The sequence below is a fragment of the Diceros bicornis genome, chromosome 28 (genome assembly GCF_020826845.1).
Source record: "Diceros bicornis minor isolate mBicDic1 chromosome 28, mDicBic1.mat.cur, whole genome shotgun sequence".
Lineage (NCBI taxonomy): Eukaryota > Metazoa > Chordata > Mammalia > Perissodactyla > Rhinocerotidae > Diceros > Diceros bicornis.
The window spans coordinates 23,094,359-23,122,215 of NC_080767.1; the positions used below are offsets into that span (position 1 = coordinate 23,094,359).

Here is a 27,857-nt window from a genome sequence, read left to right on the forward strand (position 1 = left end):
GGTCCCTGGAGGCTACAATTTCTCCATGTCTGGAATGTTCTACAGACTGACTCACTGAAGTCAAACTGAGAGGGATTGCTGGGAATTGCACTTTTTTCTCTCTCTGGAGGATCGAGGATGTGGAGCTCACCTGTGAGTATGGTTTTCGTTGTGGCTTGTTGGCTCCTCGGGACTTCGACCTCAGCGTGGTCCCCTCCAGAGATGGGTGCGTACTTAATTCTGTAATTGTCAATGGCTGCCTTGCCGTTCCTCCATTCCAGGGTGATGCTGTTGTCTGTCTGGGAGACACGGCGGAGGTTCCTGGGAGCATCCAGGCCTGTTTGGGAGAGGAAGGGACATTTATATTGAAAACACCAGGAACCAAGAGAATGGGAGTCTTCGACAGTTCAAACTGAGATATGAAATGTGCCTGCCATTGGACAGAAATGACAAAATCGCCCACACACCCATCTGTGTCAATAGCTGATGCACAAATCTAAACAAATACTACATATTTGGCACTTTTCTATTATTAATGTGTGATACTTGAGCCATTCATATTTTCTTCCAATTTTGTGCTTAGAAAAACTGTATAGACACTTACAAATAATCTCCATGAGTATAAGAACTAGGCTGTTGTGTTTATCACTGTATTTCTACTAATTCATATGGTGCTTACTGAGCCCTGAAAAAATATTTATTGAGGAGGTCGGCCCAGTGGCCTAGTGGTTAGGTTTGCATGCTCTGCTTCAGTAGTCTGGGGTTCGTGGGTTCGGATCCCAGGCATGGACATACACATCGCTCGTCAAGCCATGCTGTGGTGGCATCCCATATACAAAATAGAGGAAGATTGGCACAGATATTAGCTCAGGGACCATCTTCCTCACCAAAAAAAAAAAAAAAAAAGAAATGTATATATATATATATATGTATTTATTAAATGAGTGATTGACACTTTGGTACTTCTAAAAGAAATGCCATAGGCTAAGAGGTTAGGCGGCATCTTTCTCATTCGTGTTTTCCATATACTGTATTTTATTATTAAAATATTTATTTGAATTTTATTGTAACCAGAATTTTTGCCTGAGAATGTCAGACCAGCATCTTCTATGTATGCAAAAATAGATATATGTTTTGATTTAGAAGATTATTTTGGGTATTTTTTCTTTGAAAAATTAATCAATCAATTGCAACAATATTTTAAAATAAAATTTAAAGGAATGAAAATCCCCTTTCTATATTTCTTGCTGCAAAATGAGCCTGGAAGGCACCCCAACGTAGAGTGGGATGGAAGTCTCACAATCCTTCCTTTCCTGTCAAGTTAACAGGGGAAGGCCCATTACCTGTTGTGAAGGTCTCCTTGGCTGGGTTGCTGGACATGTCGCCTCTGCGGGAAATGAGGGACACCTCGTACTCTGTGTCTGGCTTCAGGTTCCCGATGGAGTACTGGTTCTCGTCCTGTGTGAGATCGATGGTGGTGCGGTCGCCTGGCACGTCTTTGGTCCCGTAGGTGAGCTCGATGCCATCTATTTCGGCCAGGGGCTTGAACCAGGTGATCAGAGCAGTGGTGTCCGTGACATCTTTCACCTCGATCTGGCTGGGGGCGTCCAAGCCTGTGATGGGCAGAAGACAGAGTGGTTTCAGAGACTGGGGCCATGCCAGGGGCCGAGCAGAGAGAGGGCTTGCAACTGTCCAGATCCATTCGTGTACCTTTAGGTTCATACTGACCACTTGACCATACTTATCTTTCTGAGCCTCAATTTCCTGTTTGATAAGCTATAAGTTGGGGTGATGACAGCTACCTTGTAAGGTTTGTTGTTTTTTTCAAAAATTAAAGGAGACGATGCTTATAAAGCATCTATCATAGAGCCTAGAACATGGCAGTTACGTGATAAACGGTCGTTACTCTGTTATTATCATCATTACTGTTCTCATAAGTTGAAGAAACACGCTTAGGGGCTACTTTATTTAAAAAACATTGACTTAGTCTCTCTTTTTTTTTTTTGATGAGGAAGATTAGCCCTGAACTACCATCTGTTGCCAATCCTCCTCTTTTTATTGAGGATGGCTGGCCCTGGGCTAACATCCATGCCCATCTTGCTCTACTTTATATGTGGGACGCCTGCCACAGCATGGCCTGATAAGTGGCACGCAGGTCCGTGCCTGGGATCCGAACCAGAGAACCCCGGGCCTCCGAAGCAGAGCACGCAAACTTAACCACTACGCCACTAGGCCAGCCCTTCTCTGGTTTTTTAATTAGGCAAAACTCCCTGGATGGTTGGTAACTTCTCCATCAGAATTATGGAGCCGAAAAGTGAGGCAAGGACTGTTTTGCAGTGTATGGAAAGTTAGTTTTGATGAAAAGAATCTAGGCAAGAAAGTCATGGCTGTCTCCAGCCTTGCCTATCTTTGTATCCTCATCTCGACCTTCCTTTTGCCCCATTACTCACCTCCTGCCCATCCCCCCTTTTATTTTGTGCTCTGACAGCAGGGTCCTCAGGGCTCTGAGACCACATCACGCTGCTTCTCACCTCCTGGCCTCTGCACTTGCTGTCCCTTTGTTTCTTCTTCCAGAGGATGCCCCTGTCCCCTCTAAAAATCTCCTACTCATCCTTAAAAATCTCATTTATATGTCACTTCCTAACAAGAAGACTTTTTGACCCTGTTGCAATCAGGTAAACATACTCTCTCTCCGATCAGTATAAAGTTTCAGTTATACGAGATGATTAAGTTCTAGAGATCTGCTGTACGACATTGTGCCTATAGTTAACAATATTGCATTGTACACTTAAAAGCTCATTAAGAGGGCAGATCTCATGCTAAGTGTTCTTACCACAATTAAAAATAAGAGTATCCTAATGTTGTACTTTTCTACTGTTCTTCAACAGATTTCTCTACTGTTTATTCAAACTGTATTATTCAATTTAGATGGGGTCACTCATTCATTCAGAGAGGGGGTCTCTGACCTTTCTTAATCCTCAGCATAGAGTCAGGCTTTGTCATTTATGTCTCAACTCTATTTTTTTTTAATTATGCAAACAATTTTAATGCAAACATTAAAACAAGCCAGGCATTCAGTAAATGCCTAAAATGAAGACTTACTAGACGTTCAGTCAATGTTTTGCTTTTCATTTTTAAAAATAGTTAAGTGTGTGTTTTCAGCATTGCTTGAGGAAACACTATCAAATGAAAGGAACTTGGTTTTGTACAGAAAATGAGGAGGAGGAATAATTTACAGCTGATTGTGAGAAACCTGCAGAGCCTATTTTTTTAATTCTAGGTGTTCATATATGAGTTTCAGCTCACAAATGATGAACCCACAAAATGCACAATGAAAATGATGCTACAAGTCAACAGTGAAGCCACCTGTCCTGTGTTCCTCTAGGTGCTAGAAAGCACCCAAACTATACCTACTCCCGTCCTCAGCAGCTGTTTCATTAAAGAAGTCGGGAGTCAGTCAAGGACACGGATCTCCCCTCTAGATTCGGGACCCTTGAATAGAGGAGACTAACATTGCCTTGTGCTCACCACGTGCCAAGCATGGCGCCTTGTCATTTTTGTTTTAACTCCCATGAGAGCCCACAAGGTGGATACTATCAACCCATTTTTCGGGTGGTAGGTCTGAGGCTTAGAGAAGTAGACCTGCTCCAGGTGATGGTAAGGGATGAAGCTGGAATTCAAACTCAGGACTGTTTAGGTCCCAAGCCCATGCTCTTCGTCCTTTAAATGAGGATGCCTCTCAAAAGCAGTCACGCGCCAAAAATGGTTGGAATGCAACCTCTATACAGAGACCAAAGGGAAGGAGCCAGAACGTTTTGGCACCAGAGCTTTAAAGTCCTTTAAATCTGGAAAGAGTTCAGGTATCAGCCAAATGAACAGGTAAATATCTGCCTCTCGGTGTTGATATTATTGTGATTATGGAACTTCAAATGTTGGGATGTCTGTCCTGCAATAAGAAGAAAGAAAGGAGCCGATCCCTACATTTAGATGAAAATGAAAAGGGCAGGTGAAAGAAACGTCTTTTGTTTTCTCAGTGAGCCTCCTCTGTAGCAGATAAGCACCTGCTTCATGTTTTCTATGACTTTCTGGTGATCTAACGATTTTTTTCCTGTTGGTACCTGCCTTCTACCTACCACAGAGGGGTGTTGTCAGGATGGTGGAAAACACTCACTCATAAAGGAGACAATCCTATGAATTGGCTCTGAGCCAGGCAAAATGTGCAAATATTTACATGCAAGATGTTCTTTCTTGTCGTTGGTCAACAGATTTAACTTTTCCAACAACCCTCCACCCAGAAGAGTCAATTCCTTAAGCAGCTGGAGCATATGCTATCTTGAAGAAGATACAGAGGTTTTCCCAAACGGCAATGCAAATGATCCCAAATGATCTAGCAGTGCCCCCAAGAAATTCTGACATCTTTAGTATTGAGTGACCTTTTATTTAGGTTCCTTTTGAAGACATGGAATCAACATCCTACATAAACCAGAGCCTAGTCATTGCTGGTGGTAATGGTGTTCAAGTTATAAAACCGTTCCCCGCCTTAAAATTGTGGCCCTGATGGTATTAATCAGGTGGTGTTTCTTAAATTGATGTAGCTTCTCTAAGCCTCAGTTTCTACTTTTGGAAAATAATAACTTTAATATTTGCCCTACGTTTTTCACAGGACTGAGTGTTAATATCAGATTAGCGGATGTTGTAGATTGCTTACAATGGTCTCAATTATTTATCTTGCTGTATCTGTGCCCCTTTGAAATGTCACTTGGAAGTTCCTCTCATCAAGAGATGGAGGTGTTTAAGGAGTGTTTACCCACCACTTCAATCTGGACCGGCCTTGAGATCTGCTTCAACAAAAGTAATATAGTGCTAGTTTTGAACCTGCTCACCTGCCACGTGAGCAGGTCCAGGCTAGCATCTTGGAGGCTGAGAGACCACATGGAGCAGAAAGGTACCATCCTGGTTGAGGCCATCCTAGGTCAACTGGCCCGCAGGCCACACAGATGCCTAAGTGACCCCAGTCAACAACAGAAAAATTGACCCCCTGACCCTTACCCCAAATCATCACTGTGCAGAATTATTGTTTTAAGCCACTAAGTTTGGGGCTTGTTTTTTTATGTAGCAAAGGCTAATTGATCCAGATGCTATATGAGAGGGCATGTTATCAACAAGAGGTGCTATGAGGGACACTCGGCTTTACCATTGTATCAGTGGCATTAATAGTGATACTCACGGGTGGTTGTCACCCTCTTCAGGCCTGGGCCCCGGGTATTGTTCTTCACAATGTGCAGAGAGATCTCATACTCTTGCCCAGGAGCTAGGCCAGTTTGCCGGTAGGTGGTCTCTGGTCTCCTCAGGCTTTTGGTGATCTCTCCCTCATCTTCTTTATTCTGAAAGATAAGAGCACCTTGGTAAGACCTAAAGGAGATGAAAGCCTCTTCATTTGTGTGACTCATTCATTCCACATTCATTCATTCCTCTTTCTCTTTCATCTATTCACCAGGCATCTACCGGGCATCTGGTCAGTATGGTAGGTGCTGAGGATACAGAGATGATAAAGACATCTCTCAAGTTCTCGTAACCCTCTCTACTCACTCCTTTGACACTCAAGTCAAGTGACAGAAGGTGAGAGCCAAAGCAATCCTGGAGCCACAGGCTCAGTCCCTTCTCTGATAGACTAAGAAGCCAGAAGTCGGGTGATTGTCCCACAGACACACAGTTAGTGGCAGAGCCTTGGTTTGAGCTCAGGAGCCCACTTCCCTGCCTCACATGTGCTTTTAGGCCCAGAGAGAAGGGATACTCAATCTCAGATATGCCTGCACGCATTCTGACACGGAGACAATTTTTTCTCTTCTTTGCCTCTGAGTGGAGATTTGCAAGACTATGAGGGGCAGTCAGAACCTAGAGATGAGTTAACATCTATTTGTCTAGGTCCCAGCCTTAAGTGCTATGCTTATTGACTTATTAAAATCACTTAAAATATATATGCACACACACAGGGTGCTAATTAAAGCCTTATCCCCCACCAAAAGCTAAGGAAATAAAGTTGATATAAGTCTACAGAGCCCTTTGACCATCTTTCGCATCCTCGCAGTCAAATATGCCGGCTCCTCTGTGCTCCTTACCATATTCCGGAAGATGATTTCCCACGTTTCGAAAGCGATGTCCAGAGGATCCCACTCCACCTCCACAGATGTCTCCTTGATGGACTTGAACTTGAGGCCTTCAGGTGCAGGCAAGTCTGTCAGGAAGAGCACAGAGAGGAGGTAAAGATGGCCACATGTGTGGCGGGGCGACACAGCCACGATTCCACTAAACCCCAGGGGCAGAAGCCTGCCACCGTCAGGGGTTGGTCATCAGAGCTGGAGTCTGTTTAAGGGTTCTTCTGGGATGCTGTCTACTGCGAGGCAGTATGAAAATTAATATTAGGACCAACCATGGGATTAAATATTGGCAATTTCATACAGTTAAACCTAATATGAGCACAGTCTTTAGAATCAGACAGACATGGGCTAGAATCTAAGCACCATCACAACTTTTTTGTGCTTGGGCAAGTTGTACAAATTGCTCTGAGCCTCAGTTTCTTCACATGGGAGAAGAAGGTAAGTATGTCTGCCCCTTGAGAATGTTTTGAGGACTGAGTAATACAGCCCATATAGACTGCTCGCCATGTTTCTTGGCATCAAGCACAAGTTTAATAAATGGCAGCCAATGTTACTGTTACTAAGCAAAAAAGGACCAATTGCTAGCCACAACTTGCTTTTCAGGTGTGGGAGTAATGGTACTGATATTGGACTCTCAAAGGAATGACTTTATCCCTAATGTTTCTACTTCAAAAAAATAATATCTATATATAGTCAGTGAGCTCCATAGAAAGGTAGGAGTAGAGTTAGGAGCATAAATCTGCACCCAGACCACCAGGGTTCAAATCTCATCTCTACCCCTTATTAACTGTGTGTTTTGAGATGAGATGCTTAGCCATTCAGAGTCTCAGTTTTCTTAACTGTAAAATGGGTTAACAATAGCTCCTATCTCAAAGGATTATTGCGAGTGACATGGGTTATGATACACAGAGTGCTTCAAACAAAGTCTGGTGCATAGTAAACACTTAAGTGTTGGCTGTAATGATTCTCTGTGGCAGGAAGGAGATAAGAGAGCCAGGAGGGAGATTTTGTAGAAAACGAAGTTTCTTTAAAAAAGTATTCAGTGGGCTTAACTGGATTCCAGGCTCCTATTTAGCGTAACTATAAAAGGACAGCTGTAGAGCTATGGGGGCATGGGTGAGGCAGTAACTCATGGGGGCGGGTTATGCCCTGGGCGAACAGAGGGCAATTGAGGCTGCCGAGGGGGTTCTGCTCACTCACAAGTGGCCACCCTGGCGCTGACGGGGATGCTCTTCTTGTTCTCCAGGATGGCGAACACGCGGATAAAATACTCCACGCCAGGCTCCAACTCCCGGATGATGGTGGACGTCTGGTTTCCGGGGACACGGAACTGCATTTCCAGGCCACCCTCATGGGTGGGTGTGTACAGGACGAGGTACTCCGTGACCCGCATCTCGTTGTCCCAGGCCAGGTTTACGGTCTCTTCTGTCACTTCTGTCACGATGAGGTCTTTGGGAGGGGACACTGGCAGGAATAAGAAAGGACAGGTCAATTATGTTCCCCACACATTCTCTCTAGGTTTGTTTCCCTTAACCTGTCTCTTCCAGTGACTGCCAGTCACTGAGGCCTGAAATCCAGCTTCCATTTTCTAAAATGCAGATATCATCAAGGAGCCCCAGCTGTGACCCATCTTGGAAACCTTTGGTGGCTGGCCACTGCCTTCAGGCTAAAGTTCCAGGTCTGCAGTGTGGCCTTCAGGGTTCTTTGTGACCTGGCCCCTGCAACTTCTCCACTCCTTGGACCTCAGTTCAGATGCAGGCCGTTTGCATGAGAAAGTGCAGCCTGAGCGTGGCTCCATGCTCTGAGTTCAAGTCACACGTCCCTAGCGCTGGAGGGGTATTTGGGGCTCATCTGGTCCAACTCTTTCATTTTCCAAATGTGGGTGCAGCAGAGGGACTTGCCCAACTTCATCTCATCAAATTTGGGACTTGCCTGTCCTCCCTGCCAGCCTGGGGTCCTTTCCAGGGCTTCTCTGCCTTGGCCACATTAAACATAGAGCCATTTATTCATTCTTATCTTTCAGTACCTTTAATCAAGGCAGGAATTCCCCATCACGACAAGTATAACATGGATGGATAAGAGAAGAAGGACAAAGAAGACCCTTATTGAGCATGAGCATCATGGATCTTTGTTGTGTTTTCATTCATCCAACGTTTAATGAGCACTTAGACTTTATACAACGCCCTGTGCTAACTGTCGGGATAATGCCCCTTCAAGGAGCTCACAATCCTTGGGGTCAAAGACAGTAACGAAAAGATGATTTAAGAGATGGGTCTCCCTCAGAGGTGATCCATATTTAGTCTTTTGCTGAATGTGCATTTAAAACAGTGTGTTTTTATGTAATCTCACTGTCCATTCAATTTAGCGGAAATTTTACTTCTATCCAAGTAGAGGGATTTAGCTTATTATTGGTTTGAAGTCAATGGGGAATAGGAAAGAAGGTTGACATCTAGCAAAAAGGAGGTTATTACATCATCTACCTCATCTTGGGCACTGGGTGTTCAACTCAGTGTAGACGAGTTAGGCAGACTCAAATACTAGCTTTGTGATGTATTAGCTGTGTGTCCTTGGGACAATTCCATAAGCTCTCTGAGCCTCTGAGCCCTCAAATAGGTAGCCCTGTAACAGGTGAATGCCCAGGGCCCCTTAAAGAGTCAGTGTGTGTGTGTGTGTGTGTGTGTGTGTGTGTGTGCACGCGCATGTGTTTAATTTAATGCAGAGTTCTCCAACACACACTGGGTGTCCACTCTATCGTGGCCATGATCAGGCTAGTGTTTGCACTTTACTCACCCTCCGAGCAGTCTTCCCCGGTGTAGCCCTCACTGCAGATGCAGCGGCCGGCGACGCACTGCCCCCAGTTACTACAGTCATTGGGGCAGGAGCGCTGCCCGCAGTCTGGACCCGTGAAGCCCTCTTGGCAGACGCACTGGCCGTCCACGCAGCGGCCCCGGCCATGACAGTCGTCAGGACAGCTCCGCTCCTTGCAGTCTTTGCCCATGAAGCCTTCGTGGCACACGCACTGCCCGTTCACACAGCGGCCCTGGCCATGGCAGTCACTGGGGCAGGAGAGTTCTGCACAGTCGGGACCGGTGAAGCCATCCTCGCACACGCACTGCCCCTCCACACAGCGGCCCCGGTTGCTGCAATCCCTAGGGCATCGCAGCTCCCGGCAGTCCTCGCCTGTGTAGCCATCATCACAGACACACATGCCATTCACGCAGCGGCCGTGCTGGTGGCAGTCATGGGGACAGGTCATTTCACTGCAGTCGTAGCCCTGGAAGCCTTGTTCGCACACACACTTCCCCTGGACGCAGCGGCCGCGGCTGTTGCAGTCATTGGGACACCGCAGCTGGCCGCAGTCCTCCCCAGTGTAGCCCTCGTCGCACACGCACTGCCCGTTGACACAGCGGCCGTGGCCACTACAGCCATTGGGACACTTGAGTTCTCCACAGTCAGCTCCCGTGTAGCCATCGTCACACTCACACTGCCCATCAACGCAGCGGCCGTGGTTGTGACAATCAGCAGGACACCTCTTCTCGCTGCAGTCCACGCCGGCGAAGCCTTCGTCGCACACGCACTGGCCCTCCTCGCACCGGCCCTGACCGTGGCAGGCGTTGGGGCAGGTGGGTTGACTGCAGTCCTCCCCCGTGAAGCCTTCTTCGCAGAAGCACGTGCCGTTGACACAGCGGCCCCGGTCGAAACAGTCGTTGGGGCAGACAAGCTCGCCGCAGTCTTCTCCCGTGAAGCCCTCGTCACACACACACTCGTTGTCCACGCACCGCCCGTGGTTGTTGCAGTTATTGAGGCACAGGGGCTCGTTGCAGTCATCGCCGGCAAAGCCATCTCGGCACACACAGCGGCCCTCCACACACCTGCCGTGCTCCTCGCTGCAGGGCACCAGGCAGACCTCCTGGCTGCAGTCGGCCCCGGCATAGCCTTCGAAACAGACGCAGACCCCGTTCACGCACTTGCCCTGGTCATTGCAGTCACTGGGACAAGCCAGCTGGCTGCAGTCCTCCCCTGTGAAGCCCTCATTGCAGATGCACTGCCCATCGAGGCACTGCCCTCGCAGGTGACAGTTGCCTGGACAGTCGGGCTCAGAGCAGTTGGGGCCTTTCCAGCCAGGTTCACAAACACAACCACATCCTTCAGTGCTGAAGTTCCCCCGGCCGCTGCAGAAGGGCCTTGTGTCCAGGCGGCCTGCAAGGAAGAGAACAGATGCGCTCAGCTCAATTTTCAATTTCTACCCGCGAAACCCAGATTCAAATTCAGCCAGAGCATGGTTGCACCCTCAGATCCCATCTGGCTTGAAAACTAGTTGCTTAGTGTGTGAAATCAGATGGGACCCCCCATCCAATCACACTAGATAGGAATTCTTAACCTGTGATCTCTGAAATTGTAGACTCATATGCAAACATAGTGTGTTTATGTGTGCAGTTCTGTGTGTGTGTGTGTGTGTGTGTGTGTTTCCACCCATGGGGAGAGGATCTACAGTTTTTATCAAATTTTCAAGTAGTCTCATGATGCCAGCGATTCTGATTCACTGCCTTGTGGAATGCAGTGTGCTGGGCTATGTTACTACTTCTCCTGTAACTAGCCAAGGTCGGACACATTAGAGAACAATTGTTTCACACAAGAAATCATCGTTGAACTGAACTCAATTCTGACTCTTTGACTCAAAGCTGTGCTGGATTTGAGAAGGGATTTAGACCCTCTGGAGCTCAGTTTCTTCATTGATCAAGTGGGACTAAGAGCCCACTTCCCTGGGGTATATCAGGGTTAAATGAGGACACTAAGAACCTGCTGCTGTGTTTATTCTTATTTTCTCTTCCAGAGTTTTTTGGGTTGACTCAAGTTGGTAGACGGGTTTACGTGACCAAACTTTCTAATTTTCCACCACAGAAATGAGGCAGCTTTCTTATTCTGTCAGGACCACTTTTGGCTCTGCCTCCACAAAACTCCTGTGCCTCTATCTTTCTCCCCTCTCTTTCCCGAAGGCTATAGTGGTGAGTGAATCTGAGGAATACGTGGTCAGAGCTGGCATAATTTCATTCTTTGAGGTCTATATCGTGTCGTCACTTAACTTGCAGGTGTAACTGGAGTGATCTCCATGGAGCCCAAGGAGAAGAAACGAAACTCACTTCCATTTTTCTGCACCTAGACCCAGTTGCATTAATGTATTTTATTTCCTTCCTGACAGCAGGAAGGAAGGCAATTAAGAATAAAAGTTTGAAAAGTGAGACTCTAAACCTGTGCTGTGTAGTATGGTGACCACTGGACACATGTAGCTATCAAACAATTGAATTGTGGCTCATCTGAATTAAGACGTGCTGTGAGTGTAAAATTCACAGCAGATTTCAAAGACTTAGTGTAAAAGAAAAGAATGTAAAATATCCATTAATAATTTTTATATTGATCCCAGGCTGAAAAATGGATAATTTGGCTATATTGAGTTAAATAAAAGAGATGATTAAAATTATTGTTACCTGTTTCTTTTTCATTTCTTTAATGTGACTACTGGAAAATCTAAGATTACATATATGGCTCACATTATATTTCTATTGGATAGCACTGCCGTAAGCAATTCTTTCCACTCACTATTTAGTGCTAATTCTATTGTGTGACTCCCACCTGCACTTTGCCAGGAAGTTGACAGGGTGGAAGACAAACTAATTTATGCATAAAGAAAACTTTTTTATTTTGCCTTAGAACCCTAGAGCGTACCCTATAGTACTTTTCACTTAACCGTGATTAGGTCTACTCTTGAAATAAATTGTCCAAGTACTTCCCAGTAATTTTTTTTGAGTGGCAGAAATAGAGATTTTCATCTCTGACTTGCAGCTGTTGAAACTTCTGTAGTTTTATCAACTTTAGGGAGTGGAGATGAAGACATAATTTCAAAGTGGCAAAATTCCTTAGAAAAGGACGTGAATAGGTATAACTGGGAGAGTGTGAGTTCTGGAGACACACAGGCGCATTCAAAGCTTCTATCTCTTATTACTCGTTATGTCATCTTGTGCCATTTGGTTAACCTCTGTGAGTCTCAGTTCTGAGATCTATAGAATGGGAGCATTCAACCTTATCTCAAAGGTTATTGGGAGGATTAAATGAGATAATGAAAACAGTGCCTGGTACATAAAGTTGGCTCAATTTATAGTTATGATCATCATTGTTGTTGCCATCAAACTGAAACATTTTTTTCCAATTCCCACAGAATGTGCACCACCATGGGCAGCACTGTACATTTGTAAGAACCCCGGGGTGTGGAATACTGTGGTTTAAGTCCTAACTTGGCCACTTATTGCAAGACCTTGAGGGATCCCATCCTCTTTCTGGGCCTTCGTTTCCCTATCAGTACAAGGAGGTGAGGGGGCCATATCAGTACCTTTCAGAGAGCGATCTTTGGGTCAAGAATTTCATAATATATTAACAGGTTTTGGGGTAGACAATGGGTAGATTTCATGGTCAAATGAGTCTTAGAAACCAGTAATTTAAGTGAAATAGGCTTTTTCGAAGCAAAACTTCTCAGAGGCCTGAAAGTTCCTCTGAGAAACATTTATCACCAAGAGCAGAACAGAGATGATTGTATTCTCCACATTTATTTGACCATAAAATCTCTTTAATGAAGACTTTGTGAGGCTAGTTCCCCAGGGAATCCACTTTGGGAACCACTGATGGATCCTGCCATGCTCATCATTTCTCCCATTTGTCGAATGAGGGGCTGGGCCAGTCACCAGCTTGTACCTTCGGCCGGCTGGAGACAGCAGCCTGCTCCCGTGGTACACTGCTCCCGCAGGGACGACACCAGGTTCTCCAGCTCCTCCAATCTGCTCAGGAGCTCCTTGACGTCTGGAGCAGCCGCGCAACCGCAGGCCCGGCGGGGGATGTTGATGCGGTGTGTGAAGACGATCTGGTTGTTCCCATCCACTGTTTGCTCCTGGAAGCTTTCGCTGGGCTCCGACAGTGGGGCCAGGTCTTTCTCCCCATTGGCTGATTCCAGATCCACCGAGCACTGGGACCCTACGGGCAGCTTGATGTTGTAGACATGGTTAAACACCATTGGCTGGTTTTCCTCTGGCTGGGTGATGTTCACCACACTCTGTCGCTTGTGCCGGATGACTTTCTTGAGGACCCCGCCTTCAGTAGAGACAGCAAGTAAAGCTAGGAAGACACCTGCCAACAGCCGAGTCATGGCCCCCATGGTGGAGGTGGGTTTGGCTGGATGTTTCTGGGATTCTATGGTCCTTGGGTGTCTCACTCTCAGGTAGAATTGGGTATTTCGAAGCACAGAGTAGAATCCAAATCAGTCGTTTCTGATCTTCTTAAAGGAATTCTCTTCTACAAATAAACAAAGAAAATAACAAGCTTGTTAGTATTTACTGCTAATTGAATCTATTGAATATCTGCAATTCCAAGTAAATTTTTTTGTGTGTGAGGAAGACCAGCCCTGAGCTAACATCTGTTGCCAATTCTCCTCTTTTTGCTGAGGAAGATTGGCCCTGGGCTAACATTCGTGCCCATCTTCCTCTACTTTATATGGGACACTGCCACAGCATGGCTTGACAAGCAGTGCATTGGTGCATGCCCGGGATCAGAACCTGCGAACCCCGGGCTGCCGCAGCAGAGCGTGCGCATCTAACCACTACGCCACCAGGCCAGCCCCCAAGTGAATTTTGACTTTATATTTCCTGTGTTTGAAGCTCTTCTGATATTCCTTCAATATTCACTGTAGTATTGATATAAAATGGTCTCTAAAATAATTTTCCAATCTTAAAGGAAAGCTTCCACTCTCTATTCAACTTCTGGAAATTTGGCGAGACAACAGGGTACAGAGGAAAGGTCACAACTTTGGAATAAGACAGAACAGACATGAGTTTAGATCTCAGCTCTAGCCTTTAGATAAGATATATAACTTTTATTGGTCTTATTTCACTTCCATACAGTGAAGATCATAATGGCTAATGTCAGGGTTAAAATAATGATGTAAACGAAAACATTAAGTAGAAACCATAGGGGCCGGCCCAGTGGCGCAAGCGGTTAAGTGCGCGCGCTCCGCTGCGGCGGCCCGGGGTTCGCTGGTTCGGATCCCGGGCGCGCACCGACGCACTGCTTGGTAAGCCATGCTGTGGCGGCGTCCCATATAAAGTGGAGGAAGATAGGCACCGATGTTAGCCCAGGGCCGTCTTCCTCAGCAAAAAAAGGAGGAGGATTGGCGGATGTTAGCTCAGGGCTGATCTCCTCACAAAAAAAAAAAAAAAAAAAAGTAGAAACCATATATTCATGAATCTCTTCAATATTCACTAGCACTGAGTGAGCCATCATAGCGACATGAAGGCCATAGTCCCAGTAGATGTTCAATAACTCCTACCTCTTATTATCGACCCTCCAATTCAAGTTTAACACCATGTGCCAGTTCTTCTCTGCTGTGGGAGGCAGGGTTAAAATGAAGGACTCCAGAAGGCAAACTGAGTTTTAATTCCAGCTGAGCTTCCTACTAGTTATGTGGCTGTTGAAATAGTATTCTGACTCTCTGAACCTCAAATTCTTTTCTCCTTGATTTATTTCCAAAACCTTAAAAGGTCAAGTTTTTAGAAGAGCCTGACAGAGTGTTCCTGACCCAGTTGTCCAAACTATGATTCAGGGCAAGAGACAGCTCAGAAAGGATGTCCGTGAGCCTTTGATGTCTTCTCCAATCAACAAGTACTTATCTTATTCTTACTGAGTGTTATGAACTCAATCATGTCCTCTCCTTCCCCCAAATTCATATGTTGAAGCCCTAACTCCCACTGTGACTGTATTTGGAGACAGGGACTTTAGGGAGATAATTACAGTAAAATGAGGTCATAAGGGCGGGGTCCTAATCTGATAGTATTGGTGTCCTTGTAAGAAGAGGAAAAGACACCAGAGATCTCTCTTTTTCTCTCTTTCTCTGCTTTTGCCCAGAGGAAAGGCCACGTGAGGACACAGTGAGAAGGTGGCCATCTGCAAGCCAAGAAGAGAGACACCTTACCAGAACTGAATTCTCAGCACTTTGATCCAGGCCTTCCAGCCTCTAAAATTATGAGAAAATAAATTTCTGTTGTTTAAGCCACCCAGTCTGTGGTATTTTGTTATGGCAGCCCAAGCAGACTAACACATTAAGTTTTCCACTTTGGATGGTAGAAATAATTATAAGACCAAGTGCCTACCCTCAGAGAGCTTAACAATAGAATTAAGAAGAAAATGGAATCATCCATTCAATATTTGAGGAACAAAGCAAGAAAGAATGCAAATTATTTATTTTGTGGTTTAAAATATAAGTGCTTACAGAGTTTGAAAGATATAAAAGGAATTGTCAAAAGAGTCATAGGACACGGCGTGTTGCAAAGAATGGAATTTAAAGTGATCGTTAAAGAATGAAAAAGATTAGAGACAGAGTATGGAGGAGAATATGCTACTGCGAAGCAGTTCTTAACATTGTTAAGTTGTCTTATGGCTATTCACCTGAGTGCACAATTAAGTAGCAGAGGAAAGGGGAGTGTTATGAGCTGGTCTCAGCTTATCAATAACCAATGTTGTGGCTGGACCAGCCCTTGTGGTTCTTATTATGATTGCAAGACGCCCTTCAGCAATAACCATCAGGAAACTTTGGAAAAAACAAAAAAGATTTATTACTTACAGGATGTGGATATTGCAAGGCACACCTGGGGCCAAAGAGCAAGGTCATGGGTAGAGAGAGAGAGAGCATGGGCCTGGGGTTCTGCTTTTATTGGGGTTGAGGGTGGTGGCCTAGGGTTTCACAGGCACACTCTTTATCGGGGAATTTAAAACATAAGAGCTGGAATTTAAAAAGTGGGAAGAGAAAAAAACAAGTAGCCCAAAGGGTCGGTTATTGAAATTAATCAAGATCTCTAAAACAAACAAGCCTCAGTGTGGGGAGGTAGCCTGGCTCTTTATCTAGTTTGTGGCTGGCAATGTGTTTATTCCAGAGAGCCATCTTTGAAAGCAGATGCCTCTGCAATCCAAGTTTAAGTCAGCCACTTGCATTAGAAGAAAAAAAACAGGACTGTCAAGGTTTACAGCACAGAGAGTTGTCAAAGGCAGTTGAGAAATCATTGAGTAAAGATAGAAACACATGGTTAAACTTTAGGTGGTTATAATATTGATGAAAATATGCCTTGGATTCATGTGAGAACAATCTATACACAGTATGAAGTCATTTATAGTCTTTTTGAATTAGGAAATACATCTGAATGTAGTTCAAGAAAACAATTGAGAACTACTTGTTTTTTAATTAGTCATTTCACAAATTGATAGTTTCCTATGCCCATGCTGTTCTCACACTTGCACATTCTAAGTTAGCTGTTTATGTTAATTAGATGTGGTATTTAGATTGTTTATCCTATAAGAGGTTTCCCAGTTTTTTTTCTTCCAGGAAGATCTTATCCCGATGACAGAATGTCTCAACATGATTCCAAGTGATCACCTCTTTCCTGACGACAGAAAGTCTTTGCAAAATCTGGAGAGGGCTTGTGGCAGAGAAAATTGAACCCAGAAACATTCTGTAGGACTGACCAGGGCTCTGGGAACCTAGAAAGCACCGGCTGTGCATTTAATCAAGAACTTCCTATCCATACCACACCCTAATTATAGTCATATTTGATATTTTACCAACTATCCATGTAACATCTACTTAGGGCACCTACTCCCTGGTTAGGGGGGGAAAAAAAAGAAACAAAAAGCTTCTTCTGAGTATGCTTTCTTATTCAAATTAGTTTCCTAAATAAGCATTTGGGGATCTGTGATGTAGGCAAGCCCACTGAATGAAAATTATTATGAAGAGGATAAATTGGCAACTTCTCTTCTCTCAAATGAGCATAGCTCATCTTATTTGTTTACTGGACAAATATTTACTGATCGCATACTCTATTGCAATTGCAATAGACTCTCTTTGCCTGCACAAAGTCCTTCCTTCCCACCCTCTTCCCCTCATTTCTTAGCTCTTTTTTTTTTTTTTTTATGAGAAAGAGCCATGGGCCAAGTTTGAAATGCTTTTGGACTTTTACCCAACACTTTTGTGTGTGTTGCTAAAGGACTTAAATTTCCATCTAAAAAGCTGTGAGAGTTGCTGGTTGAGACTCCAAGGCAATGAGTCTAGAGTAATAATGACCAGAGTATGGGTTGAGTGAGGATTTTTCACTGTGTGTGTAAGAGACGTCCACTGGCACAGCCAAACGCTGCGTTGTTTGGAGAAAGGAAATGTAATTCTTGAGGGTTGTGTATTTCCCATTGGCTCCTGGTGGTCTGAGGGCAGGTGGATGTTTTTGTACTTTGGGAAAGATCCACTATATCTTCAGTGTGGTGGAAAAGGCCTAGGCTTTGGAATTACAGGCACCTGGGTTCAAATGCCACTCACTAGCTCTGTGAGTTTGGCAAGCTATTTATCCTCTCTAAACCTCATTTGACCTCAAATGACTTCATTTGTAAAATGAGGGTCAAAACCCTTCCAGAAGAAATTATGGATTAGAGATCTTTACTTAAAACACCTATCACAATGTCCAGGCTATAGTAGGCACAGATTAAAAAGTAGCTGCTATTTTGTTGCATTCCTAGGAATAAAAGCTAGCTTGAGTCCAGGCCAATAGCCTCCCTTAGCTTCAGTTTGAGTTTGACTTCTTCATTGAATCCAGTCCTAAACTCAGCAGCAACTTGGATCTAGATCAAAGAGGAGCTGCAGAAGTCACTGATGGGTAAGGAGACAAACCTTACAAAGATACATTTACTAGAACTGGAAATATTTACACTAGAGAGAAAAAAATATAGGGAGCAAATAATAACCTTTAAGAATGTAAAATATTGTCATGCAGACAACTGACTGGTTAATGTCTCCTTTGAGGATAGAGCTAGGGAAAACTACTTTAGATTGCAGTTTGAGATATTTAAGTTAGACATGAAGAATCATGTTCTGACAGTAGGGCTTGTAAAGTTTCAGAATGAACAACTTATTCTATAGAGACTCTTAAAAATGCACAAGTAGATTCTTATCTTTATAGGAAGTGATCAGGCAATGGAAGGTCTGGAAAATATCTTGTAGGAGGAAGGAAGGCAGACCTCTGCCTGTTTATTCTGTAATTGAAAAAGCCAAGGTTGAGAGGGACATGATTACTATGTATAAATCCTGGGGAAGCAGGAGCTGGCTTGTTTCTTGCGGCCCCAAAAGACAGAGCGAGCGCTGATGTATGTATATGTTGGGAGTGAGGGTAGGGTTGGTTATGAGAAGGCAAATTTCAGCAGAAGAGGAGAAATATTTTTCTAGTTAGAATCATCCAATAGAAAGGATAATAATTCTTTGAGACTATAGCAGGTTCCAAGGTGCTGGAATGTAAATAGAATACTGTTGATGAGCACAGGTTTTATAGACAAACTGTCTTTGGCTTGAGTCATGGTTCAAATACTTCCCTTTCCTTGAGCAAGGTGTTATCTACTACTGTAAGCCAGAGTCATGTCATCAATAAAATGTGACACGAGTGTCCTCGTAGGACTGTTGTGAAAAGTGCACGCGATGATGTGTATAATGGGAAAGGTACAGTCTTTGGCAACAGCAAGAGCTCAATAAAGGGAAGCTTTTGTAGTGAAAAATATAGACTTCAACTTGTATTTTTTCCAGGATTTTCTTTCTCCCAACTCTTAAAACTCCTACCTTGACATATGCAGGTCTGTTTTTTTAAGCAAGGATAAGAGTTCTGCAGTGAAGTGGAGACTTGTCTCTCGGAGATCCCAGGCAAATATGCTCTGGGAGATTATCTCCATCTCCATCTCCATCTCCATCTCCATCTCCATCTCCATCTCCATCATCTCCATATCTATAACTATCTATAGCCAGCCCTAGTGGTATAGTAGTTAAGATTGGGCGCTCTTACTGCTGTGGCCTGGGTTCGTTTCCCCATCAGGGAATCACACCATCTGTCCGTGGGGTGTCACACCGTGACAGCTGTGTGCTGCTGTGATGCTGAAAGCTATGCCACCAGTATTTCAAGTAACAGCAGGGTCACCCATGGTTGAGAGGTTTTAGCGGAGCTTCCAGACTAAGACAGACTAGGAAGAAGGACATGGCCACCCACTTCTGAAAACCGGCCATGAAAACCCTATGAATAGCAGCAGAGCATTGTCTGATATAGTGCTGGAAGCTGAGAGGATGGCGCAAAACCCTGAGCAGGGTTCCACTCCTCTGTGCAGAGGGTCACTAGGAGTTGGAATCGACTCAACAGCACTAACAACAAATCTATATCTATATCTATACTCATATCAATATCTATCTATCTATCAATCAATCGACTGATCTTTTATGGTGAGATTAAAGAATCTGGTGAGTCAATGTTTGCAAAGGAGGGCAGCAGGAAGAGACATAGCCTTTGCACTGGCTCAATACACAGATCGTTGGGGTCATATGTCCAGGACAAAGCGGCTATTTCTAAGTAATGCATATTGCCTGGCTCTGTACCCTGGCTCAGCACATATGCTGAATGCAGAAAAATACACGTGTGGAGCAGACTTTGCTTTCTAACTTTATCAAGAGCCAAATGAACTGCCGTGAATTGTTTTTTTGAGACTCTTTAGGTGACTTCTTTCCTGTTAAATTCTTAAAACATAATTAATCTGGGGTAAAATATCTATCGTGAAGATTTCCCCATGAGAGAGAAGGCAGAAAACTTAAACTTAAGAAAGGCAGCAAACTTTGAATTTGTTAGTCTGGAGCTGTGCTGTCCAATATGGCAGCCACTAGCCACGAGAAGTTATTAAAATTAAAATGAATTAAAATTAAGTACAATAAAAAATTCCATCCCTCATTGTACTACCCATATTTCATGCACTTAATAGTGGCTATAATCTCAGACAATGTGGATAAAGAACATTTCCATCATTGCAGGAAGTTCTATCAAGCAGGACTGGTTTAAAGGGCTGCTTGATGACATTAAACCTATGGTACAAATGAGGAAACTGAGGCTCAGAGAGGTCAAGAAGAGTCTATAAGAAAGTTAGATACTGTTCAGTCTCCCGTCTAATGAAAATGGGTGTGTATCTCAGATGCAGGTGCCAGGAGACTAGAAAGATAAGATGATATTTTTCAATAACTCACCTGAACATAAGCAAATAGATAGGTGCACTGTAATTTCCATGCCTGACATGTTCAAACATATCCAAATGAACATATACAACATACATATACAACAACAAACATATACAAATGAAGAACGGTTTTTGTGGTTATTGTCCTCCTCAAATCTGAAGGGACATCCACCGTGCCCCGGGTCAGCATCCTTTCCCCCCATTCTTTTTCTTCTTCCTCTCTCTGAATACTTTAGAGTCCCAAGATCTCCATGAGTTTCTTCTCCTCAAATAAAACCAAAGATAGGTTGCTCCAGGAACCACTCTGGCCACGCCCAACATCTTGACTTCTCTGCTTCACCCTTCTCTTGGGAGCTGGTAGAGCTTGTCAAAGATAACTCATGACTTTCCATCTTCTGTTGACCCTGCACTAGTTTGCTTCTGAGTTTTTGAGGGACTCAGTCCATTTCCCTCAGCAGTCTAAACAATTGTGTTGATGAAGCAGCTGGGCGTGGCAGAAATAGCCTATTCTTTGGAGAGAAATAGACCTGTGCTAGAATCCACCTCTTCCGCTTGGTAGCTGCTGCCTGTAGCCATTCACTTTCCCCCTCTGAGACTCTCTTGCCTCATCTCCTACATGACTATACATATGTCCATTTCATAGTGTTGTGGGAGGATGGGATGAAGCGAAAAAATGTATATTAAGCTACCAGCACAGTGCCTGACACATAGTAGGAGCTTAACATATGGTAGCTAATGATAATAGAAGCAATAAAAATAACACCGATCAAATAGACAGTAGATCAGAGAGGAAACTTTGTATCCAGAAGGGATGGGATCATCAGGGAAATACATTATGACTATATTAATGATGTAATAGGTAACAAAAGAAATTGGTCAAACTAGGTCTATTAATATTCAAAGTGGAGGGAGGTGACATTCTATTGAGGTGCTCAAGAAAGACACCACAAAAGAGGTGGCAATCTGAAATGGACCTGAGGGATGGGTGGGATTCTAAAAAGTGGATGGATCCAACTGAGAAGGTGGGTGGAATTTGAAGCCTACAGAAGTCTAGAAAGAGAGAACAACATGAGAAAAGGCAATGGAGTTGGAACGCATTGGTGATGAGGAGAATAAAAGAATAAAGTGAATAATAGCAGCTTCCCTTTGTGGCTGCCTGACATCGACAAAGGTAGGTAACATGTAGGGAATACTGAAGGTCTAGTTCTACTGGGATGTAAAGACTTGTATGCAGGGGAGTGAAAAGGAGAGACCACGCAGAGTTCATCGAACCATGCTAAGGAGAGCGTTGAAAATCAACGTGAAGAGCTGGTACTACTGAGCCCAGGATGCAATGCTGTATTTCCCTAAGTCTAGGTGCCTAATCGCTCACAGTGTCATCTGTTAAGATGAGTAGGCAGAACAAAGGCTTCTGTATTTAGTCCATTGGTCTCCAAATACCTGGCACATTTATGGTGACTATCCCCTATAAAAAATAAAAAAAGATAAAAAAACAATGACTTTGAATGCTTTTTTAATTTTTTTGGCAGGGGAGGGTGTTAAAATGTTAGAACTTCATTATCGATGAAGGATAAAAATTATCTCTGGTTTCTATTTCTTTGGTATTAGATGTTGCCAGTGTAGGATGATTCTCCAGATTTGGCATTATGGATTTTTATTCAGAACATGACTCTGAGGTAACACTTCACTTGATAGGTGGGGAAACCACAGTCAGTATCATGGCAACCACGTCCCAAGGGCTTTTTGGTTAATAATTTTATACTTTAAGCTGCCTCTTGTCATCAAATCTTCCTTTTTTTTCCCCCAGTAGAGTTGTTTGGTAGCTAATCTTTTGGAAGCAGCATGGAATAAACTAACGGTTATTTTTAGGCACCTCACCCCAGGACAAAGACCATTGCTAGTTGAAGAAATCAACAATCTTTGGATTTTTTCCTTGGTCACAGCTGGAGAATAAACAATTTCATTTTTAGATAAAGATGATACTTCCAACTGGCTAGAATATATTTCAGAATTAGTTACTATGACTTCATTTTTAGTATCTCAGAGAATATATTTATCTTGTTGATTTAGGCATGTACATGAAATATCATAGGTTTGGGGAACAAGGAGGATTCCTACTGTTTAGAAATGCAGATGAATTTCTTTCCACATCATTTTGGCAACACATGAGGCAGCTCACACCAAATTTTTTCTTCTTGCTTACAGGCAAGAGAATTTTATTGTACACAGCCAGTTAAGCATGGAGTTGCTTACATGGGTGTTCTTAAAGGTTCTAGAAATTCCTCACCCCTTGTTCTTCCCAACATCCATAAATTCCTTTTTGGAATGTGTCAGGAGGAGAGAGGAGCCAGGAAACAGCCCTAAGTGTGGATTTTTTCTGAGGACATCTGATCCTTACACTTGAGTGAGTCCAGCACAACCTGTATCTTAAAAGAATTGAGAAAACTCTGACTGCCAGACCAAAGCCCCTCCAAGACCTAGGTGTTTAGATTCCAGCACTGAAAAGCACTTATCCATTTAGGTAGCACAGTGGCTTAACTGGTGCCCAGTTAGGATGCTAGTGGAGCCAGCAATCATCCTAGAGTCTTGAGAATTAATTCATTTTTAAAATCATTCGTTCTTGCATTCAACAGAGATGAGTTGAGTGAGTGCTAGAGTGCTAAGACCAGGCTACGGGAGAACCCAAGAGGTCGTGAGGTGTTTCAGATACCAATCACAGATAGTTCTTTCTCTCCATGAGTTCACAGTCTAGTAAAGGACACAGACATGTAAAGAGAGACTTACAGGGAAGAGTGGTAAATGCTAAAACTGACAAATCTCCCAGAAGAGTCTGTGCAGTGTTGGAGATATCTGCTCTAGAATCAGATACTATGGATCCTGGCTCTGCCACTTGCTATTAGTTTGAATCACATGGAATTGCCATTTCCGTAGGTCAAAAAGAGTTCAATAGTGGCAACTTCATATGGCTCCATCTGGTAGCCATGACCTCAGATATGCAACACTGCCTCTCTGCACCTCAACTTTCTTGTTTGTAAAATGACAACACTGTTATCAACCCCACAACAAAGTTCCTTCAACTGCAAATGAGAAAAAACAAGATTAAATGAGATAATGCATGCACAACACTTAGGACAGGGCTGAACAGGAGAGAGATCTTAGTAACTGGTGTGCATTGTTATTTTGTGATGATTTGTGACTTTTGTTTGAAAAAGACAGTTAGTGGAATGCTAGTCTCTGAAGGATGAGGGATTCATAAGGGAATCTGGGGGAGCTCCCTCTTGCCCCCTGTTGCTTTTGCAATGGAAGTGTATAATTCTTAGTGTTTCAGTGTGTCAGGAGTCAGTGATTCTCTGAAATCCTTAGGCGAGTGAGGACGCTGTGGCTCCAGCCCTGGTTTTCCTCCTAGCCTATCTATCCTAATTCAGTAGCAGGAAAAGCAAGTTCATGAGCCTAGGGTGGAGTCCTTTTCTGGGAGATCAGTCCCCTGGCCAAGAGACAGCGCTGCTACTGGGATGGCTGTGCATGTTGCTCAGCCAGGGCTTTCTCCAGAACAGGCTGCCTGTGGCTTAGTTTTCAAGACATTGCTCCTGATGGGAAACGTTTGGCTCAGTTTTTCAGCACTTTCCATAGACACAGACAAACATCGGATTTTAAAATCAAAATCAGACTTGAGCAGGGCTTAGAAGCAACTTTAGAAGATCATTGAGTCCAGGGGTGGCAAATCTCTGGCACCCACACACTTCCTTCTGGTGTACGTGGCAGACATTGCTAATCAATGCCTACACAAGTCTGTGGAGACCCACTTCAGAATTGTTTTGAGTACGTCACTCCAGGCAGCCACATCCGATTAAGCAGAGGTAGTACATGACATAAAAGAGAATTACTGAACTGAAACACCCAGAGAGGGTCATCGGCTAATATTAAAACCCAGAGATTCCGACCTTGCGGTCAATGAATTTGATTGAGGTTCATTTCTCCCCCAGGCCACTGGAGGCCTTCAAAAATAAATGTATATGAAAGGATTCTAGTAATTCTTCATCTGAGGTCATTGTAATATTCCCCAGGGTGAAATATCAGCAATGGGATCTTGGAGAGCATTTGTGTTAAGAGATTTCCAGATTTATTGGTCCTGTCTGGTTTCTTCAATTTTCCGTCCATCCATCCATCCACCCATCCATCCATCCATCCATCCATCCATCCATCCATCCATCCATCCATTCACCCATCCATCCGTCCACTCATCTATCCAACTATCCATCTTTTCAGTACATATTTATTAAATACCTACCATGTGCCAAGCCCTGAGTTAGGCATGAGGGATACAACAATGAAGAAGATAAGCATGTTCTCTATAATCATAAAGCTTACAATTTCCTCCCAAAAGATGACAAGATGCAATCAATTTTAAACCTATGTATTCCAGATTTAATATTTGTGATACTCTTAAGTGTCACTGCAGATTGAGAACATGGTGCGCACTCCTAAGCCAATAGCAAGAGTAGAAATGTTAAGATTCTTTTAAGAGCTACTTGCCATCTACTTACTATGTGCTGCACGTATGCCGGGTGCTGGGGAGACTAGGCAGAGTTAGGACCTATTCTCTGTTTCCAGAAATCTTATAAGCTAGAAGAACACACACAAGGAAAATTCAGTAGCAGTGCTGGTCTGAATGAAGGAATTGAGGAAAGAAGTGTCATTCTGAGCTTGAAAGTTCATGGAGGGCTTCCTGGAGGAGGAAGGCTTAGAATCACCAAATATTAATTGAAGAGGCACTGGAAGATCAAGAAGAGGTTGAAATCATAACAGTGATAATAAAAGTAATAAAAATATCATTAACTATCATTCATTGAGTGCTTATTTTGCTAGAGCCTCTGCTAAGTAGTTTAAATCTCCAATTTCAAATTCTCATAAAATGATATGAGGTAATATCTTTATTCTTGTTTTGCAGATGAGGAAACGGAAGCATAGATTAATTAAGTAGCTTGTGCAAGTTCAGATATCTACTAAGTAGTGGGGTCAGGATTTGAATACAGGTCCATCTGAGTCCAAAGTAGGTGCTCTGAACCACCATTTTGTACAGCCCTTTGTGCTAGAGGGCCAAGGAAGGGAGTTATGGTTCAAGACCAGACCTAAGCTCTATCTGTATGACTTTCAAACACCTGGCTCAAAAGAGAACACTATTAATGTCCTGGAATGAGGGCCCTAAGGTGCCAGACATGTTGTGGGTGCTGTACACATGAAGCATGCTGACAGAGACCCTGGAGTTGTCATATCACAGTCATTGGGAGAGGATTCCAGATGACTTGAAGGCTCCTTGAAAGCCCTCTTGCCATCTCTGAGTGGACAAATCTATCTGTCCTTCAAGATAAAGCCCCCCAAAATAATCTATTATTAGAAGTTTTCTCAAGTAACTTTTCCCTCTTCTGAATTCTCTGAGTACTTGATCTGATATTATTCCTATGATATGTTATTCTAAAAATGATTCTGAGTGGCTTTATTATGTATGTATATCTTCTTCTTTTAGAGCAATAAGCAAATTGTATCTTGTATTTATGTTAGACTGTAAACAGTGTGCATACGGTTAGTCCTTACATAGTTAGAAAGCATACAGTTAGACTATATGTAAACTGTATGCTCCATAAGGGCAGGAACTATATTTGAGTTATTCATCTCTTAATACCCAACACCAAGCACTGTGTCTAGAACACAGTAAATGCACAATATATTTATATTTGAATAAAATAAAGCTGACTATATTTCTTGATTTGAACTTACATACAGCAGGTGCTCGTATTTGTGAAATTAATGAATGAACAAATACTGATATTTTCCTGATGACCCTAATATAATTAGTTCTCTGGTGATCTTTTCTAAGGTAAGATGTATCAAGGAATCCACCATAGCTGCACTCCTGGATTTAGTTTTTATTCATTTAGCTATTCAGTGAGTATGTACTATGTGCCAGACACCACACTAAGCACAGGGGTTATAAAAGTGGCCAATATAGACCGTGCCTCTTCCCATGAGATTCTAGTCAACAACCCAATGGTTCTTGAGAGCCCAGTACGTCTGCTTTGAGAAAAGCTTTCTGTATGACCAAAGTAAACTCAACTGGACCTTTGGCATGAGGTTGACTTGACCAGGCCTGGGATATACTTAATGTGAAACTCTGGTTTAGGTGTTAAAGAGTATCTTGGGTTATTAGTCAGCAATACTTCCAATTTCATTGCAGTATTTGTTGTTTTTTAAAGTTAGGTCACTCTCTCTTTTTGTATTTCGACTTTTTATTACTTATTTTTAAGCTTCTTAAGATTTGAGGCTCTCATGGGGCCACATAGTAGAAAATGCAATAGATTGAAGAGCTAGAATATGAGCTCTGTGTTACAGTTCTTTCAGCCACTTGTTGTGTGACCCTGGGCAAGTCACATCCACTCTCCTGTAAAATAAGCAAGAGTGTGTGGCTCCAATTCTAGAGTTTCTCTGGTTCTGGTTATATACGGTCCATTGCTGATTTGTCAATATTTCTGCCAAACTTAATTTTGGATTTCATTTTAGACCCAAGTCAAATGGCCAATATTAAGCACAAAAACCTCCAAATACTGAGTGTTTCTTTTTTTAGTTGATTGGCTTAAGCATTGGTGACTCTTCATGGCTTCCTCTCTCCCCTCCCCCAAACAGAAGTTTCATTACCAACCAAATTAAGCCCACAAACCTTAATCTACAAAATATTTCCATCCAGACACAATAATGAGATTCATATGTGTGGTTTAGTATACCTAAGAAAAGCTCAGATGAAGTATGACTAGATCCACTGATGCATTCAGACCACAAACTGCCCTGGTGTGGTCTGGTTTCAATTTTTGAAATAAAAATTCTGCAGAGCACTTGCTTTCTCGCTTCTATTTCTTGCCTGGACTGAAAAGAAAATAAAAAGTGGGTCTGACCAAGTGGCAACAATATAGATTCCTGTAAGGTTCTGGAAAATTGTTTCAAAAATAGATTTGAACTCATTTCCCAATGGAACCACGACCTCCTCTATTTTGGCCTTCATCCAGAATTTTAAGAAATCTAGTTGACTCTTTCACAAGTATTGGAAAGTGGGTTCTTGAGCTCTTGAGCCCAGGTTAAAAAATTAAAGAGATTTATCTAGGAAGGACAGGTTATAGATGGACTCATAACTCAACCCTAAATAAGAGATTTTCTGAAAAGGCTCTGTGACATGGTGGCCATTGTGAAACTGTCAGCCCCTCAATGCCAGAGACATAGCCTTGAAAGACTTTGAAAACTCTTAGGGAGGCACTGTGATGGGAGAAAAGAGAACATAGACTCTAGAGTCAGGTAGACCTGAGATCAAATTCTGCTTACCTACTGGGGAGCCTTGGACGAAGTCCTATAACTTTTATGAACTGTGGCTTCTTTAACTGTTAAATGGAGATCTTTCCAGGGTTGTTGGAGACAGCGAGTGGGACAATAGAGTTATAAATGCCTGGCATATTAATAATAAATGCTACTAACTTGCCTATAACAAATGTCAGTATCTATTGTCCTGTCTCTCCTCTTCCCTCATGTTCTCCCCTATTAGGGAGACATGACACTGAACATATTTAAAAAAAA

At 43.2% G+C, this 27,857-nt stretch overlaps 1 protein-coding gene across 2 annotated transcripts in view; it reads right to left on the bottom strand.

Annotated features, from left to right (window-relative positions):
• The window catches only part of TNC (tenascin C), a 92,111-nt gene that overhangs the window by 51,376 nt on the left and 12,878 nt on the right, over positions 1 to 27,857 (bottom strand). The window contains exons 2-8 of one of the 2 annotated variants that reach the window (XM_058523874.1): positions 12,882 to 13,475; positions 8,928 to 10,337; positions 7,338 to 7,601; positions 6,099 to 6,214; positions 5,207 to 5,363; positions 1,323 to 1,592; positions 131 to 316 (exon numbers count right to left, since the gene is read on the bottom strand). In XM_058523874.1, the coding sequence (XP_058379857.1) occupies positions 131 to 316; positions 1,323 to 1,592; positions 5,207 to 5,363; positions 6,099 to 6,214; positions 7,338 to 7,601; positions 8,928 to 10,337; positions 12,882 to 13,338 (2,860 nt within the window). In that variant the 5' untranslated portion in view covers positions 13,339 to 13,475. Of the gene's footprint in view, positions 1 to 130; positions 317 to 1,322; positions 1,593 to 5,206; positions 5,364 to 6,098; positions 6,215 to 7,337; positions 7,602 to 8,927; positions 10,338 to 12,881; positions 13,476 to 27,857 lie in introns of those variants that run through there. The other variant, XM_058523875.1, reaches the window with a different exon arrangement.